Source organism: Microtus pennsylvanicus, chromosome 6 (assembly GCF_037038515.1).
Source record: "Microtus pennsylvanicus isolate mMicPen1 chromosome 6, mMicPen1.hap1, whole genome shotgun sequence".
In the NCBI taxonomy this organism is placed as follows: Eukaryota; Metazoa; Chordata; class Mammalia; order Rodentia; family Cricetidae; genus Microtus; species Microtus pennsylvanicus.
The window spans coordinates 108522538-108541329 of record NC_134584.1 but is presented as its reverse complement, the minus strand read 5'-3'; the positions used below and the strand labels follow the sequence as shown (position 1 = coordinate 108541329).

At 51.1% G+C, this 18792-nt stretch overlaps 1 protein-coding gene across 1 annotated transcript; it reads right to left on the bottom strand.

The window, feature by feature from the left end:
- Positions 1 to 98: 98 nt before the first annotated feature.
- Fcsk (fucose kinase) lies at positions 99 to 18045 on the bottom strand. The gene is made up of 24 exons (XM_075977323.1): positions 18006 to 18045; positions 15705 to 15815; positions 15028 to 15179; positions 13815 to 13865; positions 12273 to 12398; positions 11722 to 11794; positions 11111 to 11208; positions 10686 to 10766; positions 10065 to 10184; positions 9732 to 9903; positions 8636 to 8748; positions 7806 to 7907; positions 7538 to 7708; positions 7039 to 7103; positions 6283 to 6653; positions 5078 to 5288; positions 4756 to 4922; positions 4459 to 4680; positions 3969 to 4112; positions 3694 to 3813; positions 1651 to 1838; positions 1469 to 1568; positions 843 to 1066; positions 99 to 709 (listed from the first exon to the last, which is right to left on the bottom strand). Exons 2-24 carry the CDS (start codon positions 15784 to 15786, stop codon positions 590 to 592), a joined length of 3273 nt encoding a protein of 1090 aa, XP_075833438.1. The 5' UTR covers positions 15787 to 15815; positions 18006 to 18045; the 3' UTR covers positions 99 to 589.
- Positions 18046 to 18792: the final 747 nt, after the last annotated feature.

Here is an 18792-nt window from a genome sequence, read left to right as displayed (position 1 = left end):
AGCACCAGGAGCTGGATCAATTCAGGGGCAGCGCCCCACAGTGCCAGAAGTGGGAATTACTCCCAGCAAGAACAAGAAAAAACTTTCTGAAGACAACCTTGAAAATTAAAATTTATTCCAAGAATGTAAGTGTTGAGAACCCATGGCCACTAGATTACCTTGGCACTGTCTGGAGTGTTGCTTGAAAAGGCTTAGGTTATCAAAAACTTTCTGTAGACTGCGCTGGTTCACCGCCACAGACCTGGGAATAGACCTCTATCCCTCCGCCCCCCCAGTGGAGGGCTGAGGATCAAAGTTGAACATGGTAATGGAATGTCTTAAAAGTGTATCATCAGGGTTGGTCTGATTATCATCCCTTCCAAGGCTCTAGTAGGCCTGTAGTGGGCCATGGAATTTGTAAAGTCCACATGAGACACTACTGTTAAGACTTTCCTTAATCCAGATGGAGTAGAGACCAAGTCTTAGCCACTGCCAGCTATGAAGTACAGTCCTGTTTGCACGCACTGCCTCTTCTGCCTGTCTTGCTTCCTTATCAGCAGCCTTGAAGAGGTAGGGATGAACTCCACTGAAGGGAAATGCAGCTCTACCTCTAGGTGTTGCCTGCTTCAGAGGGCCCAGCCTCACAAAGATGGTTGTCGCTTCCTAGCAACTGCAGGCTCAGGCCCTGAGTATCCACTTCCACCAGGTGGACACTGTAGTTACCGAGGCCCTGGATAGGACAGAAGGTGTTGAGAGGGCTTTAATCAACTCCCAGGCCTTTTGGAGGCTGGGCTGGTGTAGTTGGTAGATCACAGTGGGGTATTTCACCCCAACCAACTTCCAACCCTGACAGCAACACATACCTCGGCTTTGGCCAGCACAGCTTCCAGAGCCTCTTTCTGCCGTGGTTCCTTGGTCAGCAGATAGAGAAAGCCCCCACCGCCTGCCCCTGCCAGGCTTTGGCCATATACATGAGGGGCCAGGACATCCATCATTCGCTGCACAGCCAGCGGCTCACAGCCTGGGGCCATAAGCTTCTTCTGTTCCCAATATGAGGTCAGGTACTGGCCCAACAGAGGCAAGTTTCCTGGGGTTGGGAGAGAGGGGATGGTTTGCCTGGGCCAAGATGTCAGTTGATAGTCTTTTGTAGAGAGAAGAGAGTGTCAAAAGGCACTTCTTCACCAGTATTAGGACCAACTGCACAGCTTTTAGGCCTGATATGCACAAAGCAATTAGCATGGTGCCCAGCCCAGTCTGTTCTCAGCCTTACCCTTGGGGCTCTGTCAGTTCTCACTGCCCTGCAATGCAGGCAAGGCAGAGCTTCTTGCTGTGTTTCCTAGTTAGTAAGTGGGGTCAGAGGGCCTTTCCCGTGAGAGAAGTTTTATGCTGATAGGGCTCCCACAAGGAGAAATAGGAGGTCCCCAAAGACCTAATATGTGGAGTTGTGTCAGGCCTGAGACAAAAGTAACTGGGTGGATAAACACCTCACCTTGGCGGAAAGCGTCGGCACATTTCTCAGTCTGTCGCACCAGTCTGCGGGCGTTCTGTACCACAGCAGGCACCCGAGCATACCAGTTCCTCAACACATCCTGTGGGGCGGGCATGGAAGGTGCGGTGAGAACGGGTCTAGCCAAGCCCAAAGTGCCTTCCTAACTTAGGGGCTGAGCTCACCTGCAGCAGATTCCGTGCCAGGCGGGTCTTGCCAGTATACACCAGGAGCAGGTGGTCATTGATCTTCTGGACAAAGCCCTCAGGCACAATGATTTCCTCCACCTCCACCTTTAGGGGCAGTTGGGCCCTGGAGCGCCCCACCTTGATGCCAGGCATTAGACCACTCACTTGATCCTGCCAGCCACCTCCTGTAAGCCCCAAATCCTGTCACTGTTGGAGCCTCCGTGGTCCAACCCCACCCAGCCTAGTTTTATGACCCTAGAATGGGAAGACACCTTGTCCCAACTCTAGCTGAGACTCTGAGCCATGACAGCAGGCCAGTCAGAAAGGGAAAGGGGCTGCAGTCAAGACCCAAGCTTTGTTGCGTATCTAATGTCATTAGAGCAGGAATAAGGCACGTCAGAAGATAGGACTTCCATGTAATCTGCCAGTGCCCCACAATGTGTCTTCTAAGAGGGTTTGAAAATAAGTACATGGGGCAAAAAGAGGGCTCCGCAGTTAAAGGTGCTTACTGCTCTTTCTGAGGAGCAGAATCTGATTTCCAGCACCCATATCTGGCAGCTCACAACCACCTGCAATAGCACAGGGGATTAAATACCTTACAGTTTCTTTTTTTTTTTTCTTTTTCTTTTTGGTTTTTTTCGAGACAGGGTTTCTCTGTGGTTTTGGAGCCTGTCCTGGAACTAGCTCTTGTAGACCAGGCTGGTCTCAAACTCACAGAGATCCGCCTGCCTCTGCCTCCCGAGTGCTGGGATTAAAGGCATGCGCCACCACCGCCCGGCTATACCTTACAGTTTCTGTAGGTACCCACAAGTACACATAACCCACACAAAGTAAAATAAAATGTCTTTTTAAAAAACTAAAAAAGACGAGGGCTAGAGAGATCTTTTCCAGAAGACCCAGGTTCAATTTCCAATGCCCACATATGGCTAACAACTCAAGTCCCAGGGGCAATTGAACACCCTCTTCTGGCCTCTGCGTGTAATGTGCAGACATATACACAGACAAACCACTCATACACATAAAGTCACCCCAGTGGCTACTGATGTAGTGTCTAGGTCCCTTACATCCCACGACTTTCTCAAAAGAACATGTTTTTGCTCATTTTATCCCCAGGCCCCAATAGAGTAGATTATCGATAAATGTCAGTTGACCAAATGAACCTGAATGGCACACCTCAAAAGGAAACTGAAAGCTCCCGGATGGAAGTCTTTTGCTAATGACTGCCTGTTGTGGGGTGTGAGTCAGTACAAAAGTAGGGCTACAGAGGAATTGGAGAGGACCCCATACATTTTTGAGGCAGTTTTCTTCAAATTATACCAGAAATGAGACCCTTGGGTAACCAGAACAGTCTAGGATCTAGACCCAGACAGATGTGCACTGCTTTACATTATGCTTAGCTTCCAAGTGCCATAATGGCCAGAAGGAGAAGTCTGGTGCCAAGAACATCTCAGAGCTTAGTCTTAGCTGGACCCTCACAAGGGAGCAGTGGGCCCAAATGTTCATAGCACAAGAGAGCACCAACTTGCCAGAAAGGAGACTGAAGGTCCATCTTCCAAACCCAGATCTGCCCCACAGATTCTGAAGGACAGCCTGGAGTGGGGTAGTCATAAAGACCATATGGCACCACAGGTACCCAATAATGAAAGAAAGGTGCAATTGGGCCTGGAGAGAGGCTCGGCAGCTAAGAGCATCTACTTTCAGAGTACCGGGGTTCAATCATTACCATCTGTTAGCTCCTGCTCTAAGCAATCCAGCACCCTCTTGGGCACTCCATGGGCCTCAGACAAGGTGCACTTACATACATGCAACCAAAACACTCGTACACAAAAATCGAAAGGAGCCCTCAAGTAGGCATTCATGGGACATTAACTCCTTTGAAATAAAACATTTCAAGTTGAAAAGCATCAGAAATCAAAGTGATAAGGAAACTGACCATTTTAAAGAGTAACAGTTATGTGGCTACTGGTAAATCTAGGGAGCCTACCCTATAGGGTCTATGGACAACGTCGGAATTCTACACCACCCTAGTCCACTTTGTACCTGTGGTGAGCACCTGCTCCAGGTGCAATACTGCATGGATCAAGGCCTCTGTGCCCACTGCCTGGCCTGCAGCCCGCTGCAAAGCAGCCAGGGCAGCCCCTGCCAGGATGCTGCTAGTGCCTGCAAAACACAGAGGAGGGCGCCAGTCATGAGCCACTTCTGCTCAGCCCCACCACCCCTCTTTCTGCTGCACAGAGGCCAGGGATCGTGACCATAAGCAAGACTGAGGAGTTGAGACAAAAAAGATAGACCACAGAGGCCCAGGGCTTACTCACCAAGACCGGAGCCATGGGGCAGCTCTGACCAGGTGTGCAGCTCAAAGCCACCATTAAAGGAGTGTAACAGCTGTTCACACAGAGGGATGTCTGAGTGGACATGCACAATACCAGCACAGATAAAGGCTGCCTTCAGAAGGGCCCCTGAGGGATGAGCACAAAGGAAGGAATTGCACTCCTAGGCTACCACTTAGCCCACCTCACTGCGATTTCTCAGCCCAAGATGGAGCTCCTCTAGTCAAACTATAAAGGAACATTTAGGCTCTCTTACCACAGGCAAATGTGTCACTTTGTCCTGTGCCAGTTTGTACCTAAGAAGGATGACTGCTAGCCCCTTCTAGTCTTTCAGGGGTCCTCAAACATCCTGGCTAGCCCTAAGGTGAGATCCCCAATAGTCTGCAGTCCTCTGTGGATGGATCTCCAAGTTCTGCCCCCACCCCAGCTGGCTGTGACTGCCATTCCTATTTGACCAAGTCTTAGCGGTCCTGACCTGGGGCGTGAGGCTGGCAGTAATCCTGCAGGTCATTCAGGCTCCGGCACACTATCTTCATGGTCATCTCTTCCTGTCGAGGCCCCGCTGCCAGCCACAGCTCAGGTTCCAAGATACGACGAGCCTTGGCCCCAATGGGCCGGCGGCCATCCACCCGCACAGCCAGGCCCAACACTGCTCCGCCAAGCTCATAGGCAATGGGTGGTGTATCACTCCATCCACCTGGTTCAACAAGGTCACAAGAGCCTGCAAGCCTGGCTCTGAGGAAGTTACCAATACCTCACCCAAGGGACTCACCAGAGAAATCCACACGGGCAGGGCACTCAGCCACCACCCACTGCCCAGGAGCTGGCAGCGCCACTGGCTGAGTGGATACAAAGTGCTGGGCTGTCATCACAGCCTGGCGGATCAGGATCTGCTCAGCCCCCTCATAATGGCGGGCAGCTCGAACCAGCAAGGCAGGCCTGACAGGAGGGGAGACAGCCGGTTGCATGGAGCTGCAAGCTGGGGGTAGACAGCCTGTCTTGGTCAATCTGAACGCCCCGCTCTCTGAGTTTCCACCATCAGGAGATCCTTCCCCAGATGGCTTCTCAGTGGGTTCCAACTGAGTAACACCCACCTGCTCAGCCACTTTTCTCTTTCCTGGGCAAGTGCCTCCACACCCCTCACCAGGTCTCCACATTCCAAGTATGAGAAAGGCTGAATCCACTCAGGGTTGGCAGCCGGCCCACTGCGCAAACCTCCTCTGCCCTCTGCCATGCAGCCCAGGACATCGGCCACACAAGCCAGAGCCCGGGCTGCCACACCAGGATCTTCTGCTTCAGCTGCGACTGAGGGACCAGGAGTTAGGGATTTCGGAAGAGAAGGCTGCTGGCCTTCTGTTCCCAGTCTTGACAGTTCCCAGTTACTCCAGACTCCTCATTCCTACCAGCTTTTGTCAAGATGTGCCCCCTGCCTGTGAGTGCGTCCTACTTGACCAGCAAAGGTTTTACTCTGCTAGCTCCAGCCCAAATGTATCCTCCGCTGCTGCCTGAGCCAACAGAATGGTTAAGAGTTCAGGCATGGGTCGGTGAAGAAGTTTGGGATAAATGCACTTGCTGCCAGACCTGACGACCTGAATTCAACCCCTGGCACCCACATGCTAAAAGGAGACCACATGTGTCCTCTAACAGACATGCACACATATGCACACACAAAAAAAAATAAATTAAAAAAAATGGTTTCTCTGTGTAGCCCTGACTGTCCTGGAACTCATTCTGTAGACAAGGCTGGCCTGGAATTCACTGATAAATCCACCTGCCTCTGCCTCCAAGTGCTGGGATTACAGGCGTGTACCACTACTACCTGGTTTAAATAAATAATTTTGAAAGAGTTCAGGGGTCAGACCACATGGGTTCAAGTCTTAATCTCAATTGGCTGTGTGGCTATAGGTGAGTAACTTAAACAGGGACGAGGATCCAATCTTCTCAGGGCCACTAATGAGGCACTTTCTCTAAGGCTAAGAATCTTAGCCACCAGGCCATATGGTCCATGTACAGTGTGGGAGAGCTGCCCATATGTCGGGTCCCTGCTGGAACTCTGCACCCCCGTCCTGGCACTCAGCACCGAACACACAGGCCTGTGGATGCCGTGAGGACCCAGAGGCTTAGCAACCAGGCCTCCATCTCCCACTAAAAACCTTACTAACAAGGACAAAGCTTTCTAAAAACCAAGCTCAGTTACCTCTTTTCTTTCAGAATTGCATGGCTCCTTTGTCCTTTCAACTGATGGCCTAAAGGGCAGGCAGGGCGGGAGATCATAGTTGGGACTCCTTAGCACACTCACCCTTGTCCAGCGTGGCCAGCAGGGGTCCAGAGCAACCTTCGCCAACAGCAGCCCGGATCAGTGGGCGCAGGCAGAGGTCCTGCCGAGCCTCTAGCACATGCCGTGCCTTCTGCAAGGCCTGGCAGAAGAACAGATCCCGACGGGAGGCCAGTGTGGCAGCCCGGTCCAGGCAAGGCTGCAGCTGCTCCCAGGACAGGCGCCAAGAGGCTCGCCAGGCCCGCAGGGCTTCACCTCTGTCCTCCTGGGGATACAGCATCCACAGCACGTCCTGGGGTCCCAGGGCCCTCATGGGGTGGAGCACAGGGAAGAGGCGAGCACTGAGAAGGCCTCGATCTGAGGGGGGCGTGTCTGGGTCCCACAGGTCCCAGTCTCTGGGGTGCAAAGAGGTGCATTAATGGGAAGGAAACAAAGGCTCCTGACTCCTTCCCAAGCCCTGGGCTGTCTGTCAACTCATGGGGATGGGACATACTCCCCCATGGGAGGCAGTAGTGTATTACAAAGGGAGGGAGGCTATGCTGCTTTATCACCTTGCTTAAGATACTGAATAAAGAAAACTAAAGTCTAAATACAGCACAACCAGGGAATGAAAGCTGCACAGCGGGAAGTACTGGAGAGAACCCAGCTTCTCCAAACTGTACTAGGCCAGCAGGGTGCTAAGAGGACCGGACAGGGCTGCTCAGGCACAAGCTTCAAAGAAACAGCCACAGGAGCTGCCAAGGCACACAGAGGCCTGGTGGGAGCATCCAGCTTACTTACCGGATGCCTGTCTTCTTGAAGAACTCATTCCAGGACATGTTGAGATACATGCCTGCCCCCTGTCTCTGGGGGAAGAGGAAGAAGCAGTCAGGAATGCAGGGACCTTTGAAAGGGAATAGGGGATACCAGGCCAGAGGCTGGGGAACAGATGCTCCAAAAGGGACTGGAAGAGAGAGACACATACACACAAGAACAGGCTCCTTTAGACTACTTCAACACTTCCACCCAAACGCCTAGGATTTAGAGCAGAATCCTGAGTTTTACTTACAGGGGGCATTACTGACTATGGGGCCCAAGCTACCGCCTTTAAACTTCAATCACCAGCCTCTAAAATGGGGATAAAATTCTCTAAGGTCTATTGAGACATCTGGCCACACCCCCTCGCCCAGTCTATCCCAATGGCTAGTGTTCAGAGACCCTTGTGATAGGATAGAGTCAAACCCTAGGGGCTCCCAAAAGTCTGAGGATGGAGGCAAAGGAACATGAGGTAGATGCCTACTTCCCAGCTGTCCAGACGGCCAACAAGAGTAAAGACTCGGCTCAGGGAGCCATGCAGCCGCACATGGTGTCCCTGCAGGATGAGGTCATGGAGCTCCAGGCCATGCAGTGCCTCAGAGTGGGCGGTATCCAGGCCACTCACAAAGCAGCCAGCGCCTATATGAACGGGGCCCTGAGAGGAAGGGGGAGCAGGCAGGTGGGGCGTCCAGGCGAATGCTGAGCAGTGGCACGCCCGCCTGCTTCCCCCTGCCCACGCTGTCAGGCCTCACCCTCAGGTGGCAGTGCTGTAGGACACTCCGAGGCCCCAGGTGGACGGGACCCTCCAGCAGACAGCTGACCACAGAGCAGGAGGCCTCTAGCAGCTCTGGCTTCTGTGAAGCCAGAGAAGAAAATCAGGAAAGCTGAAGGCCAGGGGTTACCTTCATTCTCCCTTGGAAACCAAGATCTGGATGGGAAGAATAAGACCCGCTGCGCTCCAGGAACTCCAACCAACCAGATGCCCTCTAGCCCTGTCCCAGCCTAAGCCAAAGAACGTGTCCCATCCCATCTATCCAGCTACTCCTGTCCCAAGAGCGACCTCTGAACTCCCGTCTGCCCTGGCCCCCAGCATCACGGCACTGACCAGACCCACAGGTGTCTGTGTCCACAGAGACCCAGCGGAAAGACCTTCGCTAGCAGCTCCCTGGCTCTGTGGCCTTGGATAAGTGCCTCAACATCTCTGAGCCTCTACTGCCTCTAGGATATCTTACTGTGGTGGCTCACACCTTTAATCTCAGCAGAGGCAGGCGGATCTCTGTGAGTTCAAGGCCAGCCTGGTCTACAAAGTGAGTTCCAGGACAGTCAGGACTGCACAGAGAAACCCCGTCTGGAGTGGGGAGCAATTTAAGGTCATCCTTGGAGACATGCCAAGTTTGAGGTCAGCCTGGCTACATGAGATTATATCTTTAAAAAAGATAGTTAATAATGAATTGAAATAGAGCTAACACCTTAACTCATAGGTAAACTGTTCCAAACACAGGATATTTCTTTCTCTGGAGCCCACATCTCACCTGACCTCAAGTACCCAGCAGGCACGTGTTAAGGGGCAGACAGATCTCACCTCCACCTGGGAGTGGACGATCTGGGCCACAGCAACCCCCGGCATTGTGAGGCTGTGCAGGAACTCACTGGCATCAGCAGTCATATAGCTGTAGCCCCCATCAGGGATATACACTGTAAAGACACAAGTGTGGACCTCAGGGGGCTCGAGAGATGGCTTGGATGTTAGGAGCACGTACTGCCCTTGCAGAGGACTAGAGTTCAATTCCCAGCACTCACAAGCACCTGTAACTCCAGCTTAAGGAGATCCAATGCTCTCTTCTGGCCTCTGAGGGCACCAGCACCCATAACCACCTGTAACTCCAGCTTCAGGAGATCCAATGCTCTCTCTAGCTTCTGAGAGCACCAGCACCCACATGGGCATACCAACACAAGCATACATATAACTTTTTAAATTAAAAAATAAATCCTTTTCAAAAGCACTGATTCCAACCCTGTCCTGCTGCCACTCCAGTACAAGGTCAGGTGGCTGCCACCAGGCACCAGAAAAGCAGGCGTGGGGGTGAGCTACTTGGGACCAATGATAAAGCTGAGGTTCAGAGTCCAGGCCCATAGACAGCAGGTGGACACACCGGGAAAAGGAGCCAAAGCAAGAGATAAGACGAAGACAGGAAACGGAAGTAGCTTGGCAGGAGAGCTATGGATGGGGAGAGCATAACTGTCGGGATCATGGGCTGGCCTGCCTACCCCACAGTACAGGAGGTAGCCTTCTCTCCACCCAGAGGGGCAATAAGAAACACTCACCCTGTGGGCATGGTGGCCCATGCACTCGGAAGGCAGAGGCAGGCTGGTCTCTATGAGTTTGAGGCCAGCCTGGTCTACAGAATGAATTCTGGGACAGCTAGAGCTACACAGAGAAATGCTGTCCCAAAAAATAAAACAAACAAGCGGACCGGGCGGTGGTGGTGCACACCTTTAATCCCAGCACTTGAGAGGCAGAGGCAGGTGGATCTCTGTGAGTTTGAGGCCAGCTTGGTTCACAGAGGTAGTTCCAAGACAGCCGGAGCTGTTATACAGCTCTGTCTCAAATAAATAAATAAATAAATAAATAAATAAATAAATAAATAAATAAATAAATAAATAAAAGCACTACTCACCCATCGTGAGGGGCTGACCGCGAAGTTCCCTCCACAGCTGGGCTCGGGCTCCCTTCAGGTAACCTGCTACGTCTGTGTCACCTTGCCCCATCTCTGGGGGCCGCCCAGCCAGGAAGTTCTCCCTGGTCACATTTTGAGCCATGCAGAGCAGGATGTCGAAAAACAGAGACAGCTGAGTAAGGATAAGAAGCACAGTTAAACTATTGGCAAGGCGGCAACTGGACCCCACAACCCCAAGGCTGGGGGAGTCCTATCTGCAGAGATGCTGGCCCAGAAAGGTCACACAGCATCGCACCCCCAGCCAGGTGACCCCAGTTGCCCTTTTCCAGTCACCTGCACAGGCTGGGCTCCAGAGTCCAAGCCCATATAGGTGCAGGCATCCAGAGGTGGGCTCACGTGGGTAGCCAGGAGGTGTTCAGCCGTCTCCACAGAGAAGAAGACAACCCCAGAGACCTGGAGGGACCCACAAGGCTTGAGTGGGGGAACCCTGAAGCCAAGCTCAGGCAGGAGGAAGACACATACAGTAAGCCACCAGGCCGGGTACTATAACAGGCATGGACGTTTTGGACCATCTAGCCCCCAGATTCCAGGTCTGGGCAGCTCCCACCAACACACACACGGCACAGAACCCCCTCCTGCCAATCCCAGTCCCACACCCTTTCCCAATACTCCCACCCACGTCCATCCTGGCCTGCTTCCATATCTCTTTCTACTGCGTTCCTTAACTTTGGTAGCTTTCTGGCACAGAATGAGACACTGAACTTCCGAGTCCACCTGCTTCCTAGACTCTGGCTCCATCTGCCTCCTGAATGTCTCTTTAGCTCTGGTTCTAGCTTGGCCTGGAATCATCTACTAAGAGTGGGGCTTTTCCCCAGAAAGAAAGGGAAGCTGCCCCCCCCCCATCCATTCCAAAAAGTCCCCAAGATTCTTTCATCCCAAGCTCAGCAACCATACCAGGGGTACCAGCCCGTCAGGCCTGACACACCGCTGTAGCTCCGCCTTGGTGCCCTGGTAGAAAATGTCCAAAACAAAGCCCTGTGGGGAGGGGAGGAACAGAATTACGGACAGGAGCAAGGGATGGGAGCCAGAAAGTGGGCACAGCTGTGAGTGTCAGCAGACGGTCTCCACGTGAGAAGACGCAAGTCTGCCGGGAACCAGTATGTTTGTGGGACCACAGTGCGCAGACTTCTACCTATGCAAGGTTAAGGGTGGGCTTTAATGGCTGTCACAGCCGCAGCGCCTGAACACAGCCTGACACGCAGAGGCTGTGAGCACCAGAGATGTAAAACTCCTCAGGCTGGAGGACAATGGGTTCCAGAGTCCAGGTCTGGAAAAGCACCCCTGTCCCAGGGCAGTTCAGCTGTCCCCAGGAATAGTACCTGCGAGTCAGTGAGGTAGACACCGTGGTTGAGAGCGTAGGTCAGGCTCCCAGGAAAGGCGATCACTCTGGTTCCCCGGAAGCCATCCCAATTGATCCCTGTGGGATGGCACAATCAGGGTTGCAAGGTGGGGAGCCCCAGGCGTGAAGAAGCAAGGGCCCAGAGATGGGGCATCTGGGTAGCTCGAAACGGGAAACAGAGTTTCCAGGGCCAAGTGGACATTCCTCTGGGAAAATGGCAATCCCTCCTCCCCTAAAGCTCTTCTAGAAAGAACTGTGGACCAAAGGGGTAAGGTGGTTCTGCCCATTCCTATTTGGGTGTTTTTTTATTTCCTGGTGGGGTATGAGTAAATTGTTCGAGGACTCCCTATAGCTTGAACCTGCAGCCATCTTTCTGCCTCGCCCTCCTGAGGAGCTGTAACAGGCATGAGACACCACAGCCAGCTACCAAGTCTACAGATGGGCAGACTGAGGCTCAACAGAGCGATGCTGGTCCCTTGGTCTGGCCTATGCTTCCTTTATGAATAGGCTGCTGACATAGGGTGGGTTACAGATGAAGGGCCAGCCTTAGGTGTGGAGAGGGAAGGTGGTCCCAGGCCGTCCCAGGCTCACCGGGGTTTGGAGGAACGGACAGAAGCATGTCGGTGCTGCAGACCCACACGCCTGGTGGGGAACCTGGGCCCAGCTGCAGCGAGCCAGGGGAAAGAGAGAAAAAAGAGAAAACTTAACTAGGGGCCTGGCCCAGCCCTGCCTCTACCCTCACCCCTGTGTTGGCTTGTTCTGTGTGCTCTCCCAACCACCTAATCTGAGGAGTCTGCTGCTGAAGGACCTCTCAAGCGCCATCATGTCAGTGTTGACCCCTTCCCTCTCAGCCTCAAGCTGTACTTCTTGTTTGTTTTGGGGGGGCGGGGTCTCATGATGTAGGCCTGACTGGAACTCAGAGATCCAAGTGACTCTGCTCCTGAGTGCTGGGGTCAAAGGCGTGCGTCGCCACACCTGGCCCCCAAACTAACCGCTTGAAGTTCTAGCTGTGCACACTGCACACCATTCTTTCTGGGGTTCCTTCCTCATGTGAGCCACACAAACCCTCCTCACTGATGGCTCAGAATGTGCAAACTGGCTCTATCTGGGATGGGGCACCCTTGCCAACTACCTGGCCTTACCCGGTGGGTCATGATCTCCAACAGGCAGTCCAGGTTGCATACCAAGGCCTCCACGGGTGCCTGCGGATTCTCCACAGGGAGGCAAGTGAAAGCCCTGCCACAGTCATCAAAGGGGAAGTCTCGGCCCTATGGGGAAGCAGAAGCTCATAAGAGGGAGTCCTTGACACAGAGAACCAAACACCTCAGCCAGAACACTGAACAAGGGTGGGAGGCATTAAGTAGAGGAGGCTTTAAAAAAAATGTTATATTGATGGTGCTTCTTCGATTTTTTTTTTTTTTGGTTTTTCGAGACAGGGTTTCTCTGTGGTTATGGAGCCTGTCCTGGAACTAGCTCTTGTAGACCAGGCTGGTCTCGAACTCACAGAGATCCGCCTGCCTCTGCCTCCCGAGTGCTGGGATTAAAGGCGTGCGCCACCACCGCCCGGCTCGAATTTTTAAAATTAACATGATTACTGTGCAAAATTAGAAAACGTATATACACAAAAGGAAAAAATACCCTCAGGAACACTAAGTACTGCCCTCATTCTGAGGTATAGCCTATCGCATTTTCATTAGTAGTGCTTTTGTATGTTTCGCTTTGGGTGTGTGTGTGTGTGTGTGTGTGTGTGTGTGTGTGTGTGTATGTGCACGCACACACTTGTGCCACAGGGCAGATAAAGGAGGTCAAAGAAGAGAAGGAGTCGCGTCTCTGCTTCTACTAGGTGGGTCTTGGCTTCACAGACGGCGCCTTTACCTCCAGAGCCATCTCAATAGGCTTCCGTTCATCCTTTCTCTAAATTTTGTCTTTTAACAAACATAAGCTGGTCAGGCATGGTGGCACATGCCATCAATCCCAGCGCTTGAGAAGCAGAGGCAGGTGGATCTGAGTGTGAGGGCTAGCCTGGTCTACATAGTGAGCTCCAGATCAGCCAGAGCTACACAGTGAGACCCTGCCTCAAAAACAAACAAAGAAACATAAGCTCAGTAAACCAGAGATGTGACTTACTTGGTGGTGTGTTTGCCTGACACATATGAGGTCCTGGCATCATATGAACTGTGCATGGTGGCACAGCCTGTAATCCCATGCTTGAGAAGTGGAGAATCCGAAGTTCAAGTCTGTTCTCAGCTCCAAACAGTAAGTTTGGAGCAAGACAAGGCTACTTGAGGCTACCTTTTTTTTTTTTGAATGTATACGTGTGCATGCCTGCTTCTCTGTATGCAGGAGGCCAAAAGAGGGGTTCAAATTCTGGGATTACAGGCACACAAAGCCATGTCCAGCTTTTACGTGGGTGTTGGGGATTTGAACTCTGGTCTTTACAGTTATATAGTAAATGTTCTTACCCACTGAGCCTTCTCTCCATCTCCAGATGAACCTTTTAATTTGTCTAAAATCGTATCTAATCAGCTCCCAGTTTCCAACATTTCGGTTCTTTCAGAGCCCTCTGGATTTACACAATGAACACCTTGCATACACACAATGGTAGAATACCCCTAAAGTCCCTTCCAATCTCTAGAACCAAGATTCCAACCCTCTGCACAGCCCATACCCTGGATTCCACTCACCATGTGCAAGATGAGGATCCAGGCTGAGTGCAGGACATCAGACGTGACCACCTGTCAAGAGCAGGAGAGCCCTGTTGACAGAGGCCTTGAGCAGATGGCACCTAAGGATGATACGCTCCTGCCCAGGGGTGGGTACTCCAATACAGGTATCAAAAGGAAAAAAGGCAAGAGCAAGACCAATGAGCACACAAGGCATGGTGGCACATGCCTTTAATCCTGGCACTCGAGAGGCAAAGACGGGAAGATCTCTGTAAGTTCAAGACCAGCCTGGTCTACATAGTGAGTTCCAAGACAGCCAGGCCTACATAGAGAGACACTGTCTCAATAAATAAATACATACATACATACAATTTTTAAGAAAGACTGTTAAGGAACAGCTTGACAGGCAGCCATTCACTTGGCACATACTTGACTTACTTGAAGGGGAGGCAACAGGCAGTAATTTGAGGCCACATGAGTGCCTGGGGGTGTCAGCTCTGGTGGCAACTACAGTGTTTCCATCCCCTTGCCAATTCCACCTCCACTGCTAGAGATGGTTATGCCTAGGGCCACCGTCCTTCTCCACACCTTTCTGCTGTGCAAGCAAGGTGACCGAGTAAAATAGCTAGGGGGCAGAGCATGTAGGAAACACTGACACGTGTCATCCTTAAAGGGAGGCCACACATCAGTTCCTTACGGGAACAAGAGTATAAAGTGGTAAGAACTATGAATGTTTTTGTTTTGTTTTAGAGACAAAGTCTCACTATGTAACCCTGGCTGGCAGGAACTCACTGTGGACTACCTTGGCCTTCAACTCAGAGATCCACCACCTCTGCCTCCCAAGTGCTGAGATTACAGGTATGTGCCACCATACCCAGCAAGATCTTAGAACTTTTCCAAGAAAAGCCAGAAAGCATCCTATTGAATACTGAGATACTAGCTCCAAATTGCTTGAGACAAGGTTTTCATTGGCCTTAAGCTTGTGGTGATCCTCCTGCCTCAGCCTTCCTAGTGTTACCATGCCTAGCTTCTGGCTCCTTCTTTCTAAAACCACTCCAAAGACCGGCCCTGCCTTTTGCCATGACCTGGATGGCATGGCAGAGATGAGTCTGTCTAACTTACACACTGGAATCAAAAGCCAAATGCTGAACAAACTAGGAGAGCTGAAGGTCACAGGAACCACTGAGTTCCAGCAGGAACACAGCTGGAGGGGCCACAGCTCAGAAGCACTCACGGTGAAGCCAGCGCGGGCGCTCAGGTGTTCCGCAGCCACCAGCAGCGCGTTGAGGGTGGCTCCTCCACTGCCCACTCGAGTCTGGGGGTCCTCCACAGCCAGTAACAGTGTCCCAGCAGGGATCTGCTCCCGCTTCTGCCGGATCTCCAGCTCTGCGATCAAAAAAAATGCTGAGACACACACCATCACCACCCACCTGTCCGGACCCAAAAGGCCTGCGCAAGCCTGGTAATAAGTCAGTTTGATTAAACTGACTTAGCTTTTCAGACAGTAGATAGCTAGATTCTTCCCAAACTCTTTGAGGAAGTACTGTTACCGTCATTTTACAGATAAGAAAACTGAAGGCTTGGGCTGGAGACCTAGCTCACCGGTTAAGAATGCCGAGTACACTTCCAGAGGACCTGGGTCCTCTCAGCACCCACACGGCAGCTAACAACCGGCTGTAACTCTATGATCTGACTCCCTCACACATACATGCAAGGAAAACCACCAATACACATAAAATAAACTTTTAAAAATATCCCTTAAAAAAAAAATCCAAAGGCTGTTGAAGTAACATGTGTATCAAATCCCAAGACTAGGGAGCCGTGTTTTAACCCAGGTCTACGAGGCTTCCTGTGCAGCAGGGGGTCAGAGAGTTCTAGTTTAAGGTAAAGGTGGGAGGGCATGTCACCTACCTCTCTGAAAGACCTGGACACTGTCCTTGTACTGGCATGTCAGGATAATGACTGTCCAATCAACCCCCCTTGAGGGCTCCATTCCGGCCAAAACGGAGGGTGAAGGCCTTCCTGAAACAGCAGTGTAGGAGTATATTTTTAAAGTTAACTCTTTCTGGTAGGCAGTTTTATGAATTTTAACACAAGAATAGATTCCCGTTACATTTTTCTTTTATCATTTGTATGTGTCTGAGTGTTTTGCCTGCATGTACATATTGTACCACGTGTGTGTCTGCTGCCTTCGGAGGTCAGGAGAGGGTATCAGTTCTCCTGGGACTGGAGTTACAGATGGTTATGAGCCACTGTGTGTGTGCTGGGAATCAAACTTAGGTCCTCTACAGGAGTAGCAATGGCAGGTCGTGGCACACTCCTTTAGTCCCAGGACTCAGGAGGCGAGGCGGAGCAGGCGGATCTCTGAGTTCGAGGCCAGCCTGGTTGGTCTACAGAGCCAGGGCTACCCAGAGAAACTGTGGTGGTGGAGGGGAGAGTAGCAAGTGCTCTTAACTACTGAGTCGTCTCTCCAGCCCCTCCTTATCCGTGACTTTGTTCACTGGACTTGTAAAATAAAAAGCATGACTTTAAATGTCCCCGTCCCCAAAACAAAAAGTGGCACTTGCAAGTGGCTAAGTGGATGACAGGTCTTTCTAGGGTGACAAAGGAAGAGTTTTGACTTCGCCCTGTTTGGGGGGGTGATGAAGGTTCTGAAATAGTCTCTGGGTCAAAGGCCCTACTCCTGGTTAGTTTTTACTGCCAAGTAGATAGAACAGAGTCAACTAGGAAGAAAGAAGCTCAATTAAAGAATGGCCAGGAGTTCCTGCCCTGACCTTCCTAAAGGACCGCGGTCAACAAACACACCCTCCCTTTCCTCCCCAGGTTGCAGAGTTTTATCACAGCAATAGAAAGGCAAACCTAGACAACTCTGAATACTAAGTGAGGGGGAGGGCAGGGAAAGCCTCAAGAAATCAAGCAAGGCTGAGAAGTATTCCCCTCCCCTCCCCCAGCACTGGATCAGCCCAGAGAGTATTTAATACCCCAACTAACACTTAGGGAGTGTTTTGCTCCGCAGCCCTAATAGTTGATCTTTATCACACTGTGCAGATAAAGAAATCTGGGCTCAAAGGGTAAGCAGGCTGCCTAAGGTCAGGTAGAGCTAGCAGGGTCCTGCTCTCAGCCACAGTAAGAAAAGCAGTCCTGAGCTGTCCCTGTCACATGTGGTTTGTGATCTTAGAATACAGAAAGTTAATTCTTGCAACACTTTGCCCATTTTTTTAAAAGAACTTCATTTGCCCAATCCAGGTTTTGGGGGTTGGGCTTCTTCTTTTTTTTTTTTTAGTTAAAACAGGTCTTATGGATCCTGCACTGGCCTCTAGTTTACTATGTAGCCAAGGGTGGCCTTAAGCTTCTGATCCTTCCTCCAGCTTCCGTCTCCTGTGTACTGTAAAGGCTTGTGCCCACTCACCTAGCCAAAGTTTTTGTTTGTGTTTCTGTTTTTTTCTAGTGCTCGGATTCCTCAGCAAAATTATAGGATAGTGCAGTGCATATATCCAAAGACAATAAAATAATACGGCATAAACACACACATACACAAGTACACATTTTTTAAATAGGCGCTCACTTTGTAGGCCTAGCTGGTCTCAAACTTTCCATCCTCCTAAAGCCTCCACTTTCCAATACTGGGTTTATTGTGCTCAGCTTAGGGAACAGGCAGGGACTATGAACATTTTTAGCATTTAAAAACCTTTAAAAGTTACATCAATCTCTGTGTGTGTGTGTGTGTGTGTGTGTGTGTGTGTGAGAGAGAGAGAGAGAGAGAGAGAGAGAGAGAGAGAGAGAGAGAGAGAGAGAGAGAGAGAGAGAGAGAGAGAGAGGCCCTGGAAGACTCTGATCTGCGGCTTTCTGAAGAACAAGAGACAGAAAGAAGTTGGCTGGGAGTAAAACCAGGATGTAAACAGCATGTTCATGAAATGTCTACCTAGTCGGGGGTAAACTGAAGCAGGGAAACGACTCAAATCAAAATCAGTGCAGCGCTGGAGCTCCACCGCTGGGCTCAATGGAATGCCCCTGTGTGCGCCAGGTGTCCCCAAGTCGCGGAGCTCCCACAGGAAAAAAGAAAAAGAAAAAACCCCTAGATCAAGCGAAAGCTGCACTACAAAGGTCTCCTGCAGCTAGCTAGCCCTGGGGGCGACAGCAGAGATATAGAAGACCCGCAGGAAGATGCCAGAAACTAGAGCGGAACTGGAAGACCCCCGCGGACCCACATACCTGCGTCGGCCTGGCGCTCCCAGAGCCGGCTCTTTAACGCGTCTGCGCGTTTAGCGCAGCGTACCCTGGGAAATGGAGTTCGCTTGGAGTCGCCAGCTCCCGCTCTCTCAGCCCCACCTTGTTGAAGGAAAAGAGTTCTCTTTGTTTGTTTCTTTGTTTTCTGTTTTTTGTTTTTCAAGACAGGGTTTCAATGTAGCTTTGAAGCCTGTCCTGAAAGTAGCTCTTGTAGACCAGGCTAGCCTCGATCCTCCTGCCTCTGCCTCCCGAGTGCTGGGATTAAAGGCATGCGCCAACACCACACTGCAGGAAGAGTTCTTAACACTCCCCCAATTTCCAAAACTAAAATATTCAGAGAGACCAGGGAGTCTTTTTTGTATGTTTTGTATTTGTTTTTTTCCGAGACAGGGTTTCTCTGTGTAGCTCTGGCTGTCCTGGAACTCGCTCTGTAGACCAGGCTGGCCTTGAATTTAGAGATCCCCCTGCCTCGGCCTCCCAAATGCTGGGATTAAAGGTGTGCGCCACCACTGCTCAGCAACGTTTATTTATTTTTATGTATATTGGGGTTTGCCTGTATGCGTGTCCGTGTGAGGATGCCCCCAATTAAATGTTTTCCTTTGTAAGAGTTGCCATAGTCATGGTGTCTCTTCGCTTTTGGTTTCTTTCTTTCTTTTTTTTTTTTTTAAATAACAATTTCTTTTGTTGTTGCTTTCTGTTTTTTCAAAGATTTTTTTTTTATGTATAGTGTTCTGTCTGCACTATGCCTGCAGCCAGAAGAGGGCACCAGATC

Coding starts and splice junctions, on each gene's coding strand:
- Fcsk (XM_075977323.1), bottom strand. CDS start 15,786: ATGGAGCCCTCAAGGGGGGTTGATTGGACAGTCATTATCCTGACATGC. Junction 11,795..12,272: donor TGGAGATCATGACCCACCGG/GTAAGGCCAGGT, acceptor GGCTCGCTGCAG/CTGGGCCCAGGTTCCCCACC. Junction 710..842: donor CTGTGCTGGCCAAAGCCGAG/GTATGTGTTGCT, acceptor TGTCCTATCCAG/GGCCTCGGTAACTACAGTGT.